At 43.2% G+C, this 7031-nt stretch overlaps 1 protein-coding gene across 1 annotated transcript; it reads left to right on the top strand.

The window, feature by feature from the left end:
* The first annotated feature begins 2369 nt into the window (after window positions 1-2369).
* Window positions 2370-4469, top strand: IL22 (interleukin 22). The gene is made up of 5 exons (XM_032180571.1): window positions 2370-2573; window positions 3314-3379; window positions 3475-3618; window positions 3877-3942; window positions 4356-4469. Exons 1-5 carry the CDS (start codon window positions 2370-2372, stop codon window positions 4467-4469), a joined length of 594 nt encoding a protein of 197 aa, XP_032036462.1.
* Window positions 4470-7031: the final 2562 nt, after the last annotated feature.

Here is a 7031-nt window from a genome sequence, read left to right as displayed (position 1 = left end):
CAGAAGACAGATTCTGCATTTAATTCCTCATCCCTCTGCCTGGTGTTATGTAGTTATCCACCAGGGCAGGAAGCTTGGGAGCATGTGGGCTCCTCACAGCAGTTTGAACTGACACGAGTGCCACAGCACTTGCATGCGCAAGTCACAAACTGTTTCCATGAGCTCTGAACCACAAGAAGAGGTCAGGCAAAACTGCATTCTCCTCTGATGAGAGTGACTGACCAAAGGGATGGTGGGGTGGGATCCAGAAGGTCAGGAGGACAGGGATTCTGGAGCAGGAGGAGGGCTCCTGCTCCCTTCAGGAAAGGTCTAAATGCCTGTTCACAGCTTTGTTTCGGTCTTAGTACATCTGGTCTGCTGGATGAGCTGGTGGAAAAGTAAGAGAAACCAAACTTAGACTGTGGTTGTCAGACTATGTAACACCCAGAGAGGAGTTCATGGGAGTGCACTTCAGAGGAGGTCAATCCTTTTGAAACAGCCTCTCTGTCTATATTTCTCCTGGTTTGGTCACAAATGCCTGTCTTTTGGCTAAGTATAGCTCATCCTCATGTCTTCTCATTGACCTGCTCCCCAGCTGGACCTATTAGCCTGGCAAATGAAAAATTCACAGAAAAGAGTTTATAAACATATTCTTGAATAGTCTTTTGGTACATCTGGGGCAGGAACTGCGTCATCAGCACCCTGGGTCCAGGCTTGCTCTCTCTTTCTTCTGCCCACTGCAGTCAGGATGCTGTTGAAGGCCAGACATGGGAATGGGTGGGATATCTTTGTGAGGCATGGAAAGGGACACGGTGATGATGGCTCTGCTGGGACCAGCTCCAGAGTGAGGGGGTGCAGCTTCAAGGGCACAGGGTTGTGCAGAGCCGAGTTGAGAGGTAACGGAGGGTGACTGAGGCATAGAGAGGTGAAGGATGTGGATATATTAGAGGAAGCTAAAGTGTAAACCTGGTGCCAGCTGGCCTTAAACTGCTTCTGTTTAGGAGGTATAAGAAAAGAGATGGGCATTTCAGCTCAGAGGATAATAGTGACTATAGGTAAGGGCCAAATTCTCCCCACCTCATTTTGCCCTTCCCTGGGGATTTTTTTTTCCCCATCTTGTAACTCTAAGTTGCTCCAGCAAGTGGTCCTCCTGCTCTATCCTTCCGCACATAATAAGGCAAGCTCCAGATGAGCTATGCTTGTCCCGAGAGCCTCAGCCACAGGGGGTGAAGGTCAGCCCTAGGGTCACCCCTCTTTGCTCTCAGATGCAGAGCTGGAGCTTTGGCTTGCTGGGTCCAATTTCTCGTATTTGTCACCTTCATGCCCTGTGGGTGTTAGGCAACCAGGAGCTTGCATTTGTACCAGTTCTGCATCCTCATGTATTGTGATCTCAGCTGGGTTGCAAGTTGCTCTCTAAAAAGAGTACAGTTTCCCTCTAGCACCCTGCGTAATATTTCAGGCTCAAGGTGCAGTACTGCACCTTTACATCAGCAGAACAGGATGAGGAACATGGAAATCACCTGGACAAATAAGTTCATGACCGTGGCTCTCATCATCACCCCTGGTTACAGCCTGGAACACAGATCCTTTTTTTTTTTTTTTTTTTTTGAAAATGGGAATTTGGGAGATAAGGGATATGAGAAATACAGTGTTGGTCCCAGAGTTTCTGATCTCTCAGAGGGAATTATGCAGTGATGGTCAGACAGCTTGTGACTCCACTGGGGTGCAGCATGGGAAGGGTGTTTGCAGGATGAGAACCACAGGTGGTCAGTTGGTCAGTCCTTTGGGTCTGGAGCAGACTGACCATTTGTGTACCCCCATCAGCTCCAGTGGGGCATGGGTCCTTTACAACAGAAGATGAACAGAAATAAATACAGATGATATTACCTGCCATCAAATTGCCAATATAATTAGTGTGGTGCAATCAGGACAGAAGGCACACACTCACACGTTTCTCAAATGTTTTTATGTGAAAAGGATTCAGGATTCTTGCCCCAGTAAAACCCCCTGTTTTGTCCCTGCATTAAATGTTGGTTTGCTTTATAAGAACCTAAGGACTACAATGGCCTTGAAGTTGTATTTGTGGGTTTTATAGTGGTTAGGTAGTTCTCAGAAGAGGATACTGGAAAGTAAGAGACTTGCTGATGTCATTTTTAATTCACCACCAATACAAAAAAAAAAGCTGAGAGAGATGTTGATGGCCCTATATAAGGTGCACCTCACCTCCTTCAGAGCACATCTAGAATCACAGCAAAGGTAAGACTAGCAGCCTTTGTGCCTGTCCTGTTCTGCCCTTGCCTATTCTCCCTGATGCTAACATTACTCTCTCTCATCAGTGCTGACCTCTGTAACTGCAGCCTGCTGGGACGGACGACTTTGGATCGTGAACCATGACCTCCCTGCAGACCCTGACCAAGAGCTTCTCAGTATGGGTCTTTTTCTGCTGCTGTTGCTGTCTCCCTCTTCTTCTCACCAGCCCTCTGCCTCCAAAAGGGGCAGGGGTGGGTTCAACCAGCCACCAAACCTGCAGGCTCAGGAAGACCAACTTTCAGCAGCACTACATCAGGAATCGCACCTACACCTTGGCTAAAATGGTACAGTAACCCATCTGCCCTTCATGGCAGGATATGGGGACCTCCTCCTCTGCCGGTTCCCCGGCTTCTAGCCTTTAGTGTTTCTCTCTCTTTCTCATGCCTTTCCATAGAGCAACGCATACTTGCAGTGAGGTGGTTCTTGACATGTGGAGTAGGTCTGTTGCCCACTGGTGGTGTGGTCAGGGGAAGATGCTGCCTGTCCTGCAGCCCTGGTGCAGCTCAGCTCCTCTGGAGTGGCTGCTGTGACAATTGTGAGGCATGAGCTTACATTTCTCTTGTTCCCCAGCCCATTCAGAGCTGGGTCTGTTTGGGATTCCAGCATTGGCCAGGCAGCTCCTGGGGTTCTCTGTTTGGATGGGTTTTTGGCCTGCTCTTGCCATGTGTGGGTCCCCCTGTTGCACACCACTGAGAGCTGCAGCACCTCCCTGCAGCACTGCGGGCCACGCTGAGGATGGCCACCCACAGTATCTGCTTTAGTCATTGTAACCACTATGACATCTAATGTTTAAGAGAGGGACATGAATTCAGATTTCTGCTTATTTATTTTCCAATGATCTTGATTCTTAGACAGTTAAGGGGAGAAACAACCACAATGTCTGAGCTTATCTACCCTGAACAAGATATCTATAGTGTCCATTTCCTTGTGTCACCTGGACTGTTATTGATAAAAACCTTAGGGTTTACTGTCAACTTATAGGTAAGGCTCCCACCCTCACCTGACATTTCCTTTTTTCTGTCAGGCCAGGGCCTCAGACCAGGACACTGACAACAGGCTCATTGGGCAGCAGCTCTACATCAACATCAAGGTAAGTCCTACACCAGGCGGACGATTTGACATCCTTCTGCAGCACTCTTTGACCTCTCACCATGATTTAACGTGACCTTCTACTTGTGTGCATAGGAAAACAACCGCTGTTACATGATGAAGAGAATTGTGGAGATTATAGTGAAAGACGTCCTTCTCACCGAGGCCAGGGAGAAGTACCCATACACTGAGGAGGTGGCACAGTTCCTGGCATCCCTGACCTCGGAGCTGAGCAGATGTGTAAGTTGTGTCGGGCTTCTTTCCCGTTGCTGACTCATGAATCTCATCACTGCTCCTGAATCTCAGAAAGCTGCACAAAGAGTGGCGAAAGGCAGTGATATGAAAGGAAACCTCAGATTTAAGATACCAAACTGGAGGTTGATAGGAAAGTGTGAAAAAAAAAAGTAGAAAAAGCAGCAGCATACTGTCACATACAGATGACAATGTTACCTCTGAATTTTAATTTTAATTTAATTTTATTATTATTATTTTTAATAGAAATTCTCAGGAAACAGAGAGCACATTGAAAAGAATCTGGAGGAGATGAAGAGCAAAATGAAACAGGTACATGTTTTCCCAACATTTAAATAGAACAGTTCAAAACCCCAATTATTTAGCTGAATTAAGGCTGACCTAGTTATGAAACAAGCTCTGGAGTTTATTTAAGATATGAAGTTTGCAGGGGCATAAAAGAAGGGATTAGTGATGTTTCTACTTCCAGCCCTCCTTCATTGGTGCTATTAACTCTCTGCATGTGTTATAGTAATTTAAAATTGTCCCTCAGAAGTCAGTCTGCAGATCATTGTGTATCCTAGACTGGATTTGAAAGAGCTAATTTGTATCTTATGGTATAATGTCTTTAATAGAACTGCTTGTGAGAACAAGGAGAGTAAGTTCCCAAGTCAATTTCTGTGACAAGCTTAATTTAAATTTGAGAAATGGTGAGATGCTAAACCTTGTATTCTGCTCTTTTCTAGTTGGGAGAGAACGGAAAGAATAAAGCCATCGGAGAACTGGATTTACTGTTTGACTACGTAGAAAATGCTTGTACTGATGCCCCAAAGAAGGGAGGGAATAAGAAGAAAAACTGAAAAAATATCAGATCAGTCTTGAAGAGATGTCTCCAAAAAACTCATGCTATTATTCAAATTGATTAACTACTGAGGAAAAAAGTCACATCTGTAGATGAAGTATATGTTTTTTTAACCTGTACTGAAAATAGCCAACTAATTAGGCAGAGACAGGGTGCATACTGCTGTCTTCTTTGCAAATGAAAACTCCAGAACAGTGTGTGTGGCTACATTTCAACACAGCACACGAGTTATTTTCAAAGGCATGCTCCTACTCTGCTCATCTGCATCGGAATAAGGCAACTATTTCTGTATTTAATAGGCTGAGATTTGACACCTGTGTCAGCTTTGGTCAAGGTAGGCAGTGCTCTGTGGCCAGGAAGTTTTGAGTCTTTTATTGGAAATCTCTCTTGTGTATGTTGCCCTCTTCTGACCCTTACCTGAAGTGTTGGTATTTTGGACATTCAGAAATTATTTTTTTCACTTATATTTAATAGTAACTTATTTTAAGGTAATAATTATACATACTTTTATTTATATAAATTGAAACATAGCCAAGAAAATGTATTTATGAAGCTGTACTAGAGGCTTTTACATGAACTATGAAACTAAAACAGCTGTGTAATATTTATATGCAGATGTATTGTTTTATAAATGCCTATTCAATAATTTATTATAATAAATATTTTGAGTCATCAAATATTGCTATTTTATAGAGCTTTTCTCTTTTACTCAAATGCAAGGGAGGTGACACATGCCATGTATGCAGGGCTGCTGGGCCAGTGGCTATATCCTTGTATCCAGAAAGGATGCAAGCTTAGGAAAGCTTGGGGAAATGCTTCTTCACCCTAATGCTGAAAATTCCACTTGTCACAGGCTGGGGCTTAGTGGGGAGCACATGAATCAGCCTTTCTTGTGGGTGGGTTGGGAAAAATAGCAACACTCCTGAGAGTCACTGGTAAGGTTCATTGGTTCTGCCTCAGCACCTCCCTAGGAAAGATCTGGTCTCGTTGGCAAAAAAAATATCTCAAACTGTCCCCCACTTCTCAGGTCAGATGAGATGGAAACAGTCAAGCAGTAGCAATTAATTGAAAATTCAAAGCACTGAGTTCTCACTGACCCATAGGCATGCTGAGCCCAGACAGTGCTCTGCAGCATCATGGATTGAGAGCACTTCATAAGGGAATTGCTTGGTGCCTCCTCTTGACACAAGCTCCTAGACATATAAATGTGAAATCACTGAAGAACACTTTACACACTTTTTTTCATTATCAGGTTTTTCAGATGATCTGGTTGGACCAGATGATCTTGGAGGTCTTTTCCAACCTTTATGATTCTGTGATTCTTCTGAGATTCAGCAATGTCCCCTGGGTGGAGACAAAAGAGTTGCTCTGGTACAGCCAAAGTCATTAGTGGCTGGATAAAGGTTGAAGAGGTCAGAAGTATCCAAATAGTCAGAAAATCAGGATAAATATAATTGTGGATAGTCAGCAACTGGTAAAGACTTATTGAACAAAGCTTTATTGTTTATTCATCCAGTCAGCAGTATTCTGTCCACATCTTTAAAAAAAAAGTCATGATGAAGTTCCTCAGAATAAAAGATCCAGTTGAGTTGGCAGCGCAGGTGAAGTCTTGTAAACATGGCATCTCAGGGAAATTAAAATTAAAAAATGATTGCTAAAGAGACATCTAGAGGAATCTCCATGAATAGGTATTGTAAATTGTAAAAATATTTGGGGGAAATGATTTCTGTCTTGATAGTTTAATAATTAGATTCAAAGAGGAATCAAAGCTAGTCCAGATCTAGTTAGTTTCAATGCGTCTTACATCAGCTGTTGTAATGAACTGTCATTAAAGCAAGATTAAGCTATGCCTTGTCAGTCCTGAATCAGAGTGTTCTCAGGACAAAAAACATCCACCCACACCCAATTTGAAAAAGGTTTATGTTAACCGATATAACACTTTCTTGTGGGAACTCACATACTGAGCTGATATATGATGCATCTGGGTGATAGATGTCCATTGCCTGTCAACCTAGATGCAATCAATGTGGTTTGCTTTGCTCCACACTCTGCTGTGTGTCTCTCAACAAATGAATTACATCCCTGCTCACAGTCAAGGCAGAAGTGACCCAATGGTGACAGCCAGACAGGCTTTGATAACATATGACCGCGTTAGAGATTTAACCTTTTACTATATTGAAGAGGATATTTATTTTCTTACTTATGGGATAAGCAATGACATTATCAAGAGCTGTTGTCCAACACCTTTTCTCTTTGTCTGACATCCTTTCTCTTATCATTCAAACTTGCAACAGCTGACAGTAAAAGTTAAAGAAAGGAAGTTAAACACCAGCTGGAGAATTCATCTCACTGACCTTTCATAGACAAGCCTATCCCAAAGTTATACTTGGCTCAATTTACATGTAATGAAGGGTAATAGGAATTATTCAGGTGTGATTCATCTGATCTACATTAGAGGTTTATAAAGACTGTGACTCTGAACAGAATGAGAGGGATTTTCTCTAGAAGTACCTGTTTTCTTCCTTGGTTATAGAGGCTAGACCTAGAACCATTTGTGCTG

This window comes from Aythya fuligula, chromosome 1 (assembly GCF_009819795.1).
Source record: "Aythya fuligula isolate bAytFul2 chromosome 1, bAytFul2.pri, whole genome shotgun sequence".
Taxonomy (NCBI): domain Eukaryota; kingdom Metazoa; phylum Chordata; class Aves; order Anseriformes; family Anatidae; genus Aythya; species Aythya fuligula.
This window is presented reverse-complemented; position numbering and strand designations above follow the sequence as displayed.

Coding starts and splice junctions, on each gene's coding strand:
- IL22 (XM_032180571.1), top strand. CDS start 2,370: ATGACCTCCCTGCAGACCCTGACCAAGAGCTTCTCAGTATGGGTCTTT. Junction 2,574..3,313: donor CCTACACCTTGGCTAAAATG/GTACAGTAACCC, acceptor TTTTTCTGTCAG/GCCAGGGCCTCAGACCAGGA. Junction 3,943..4,355: donor TGAAGAGCAAAATGAAACAG/GTACATGTTTTC, acceptor GCTCTTTTCTAG/TTGGGAGAGAACGGAAAGAA.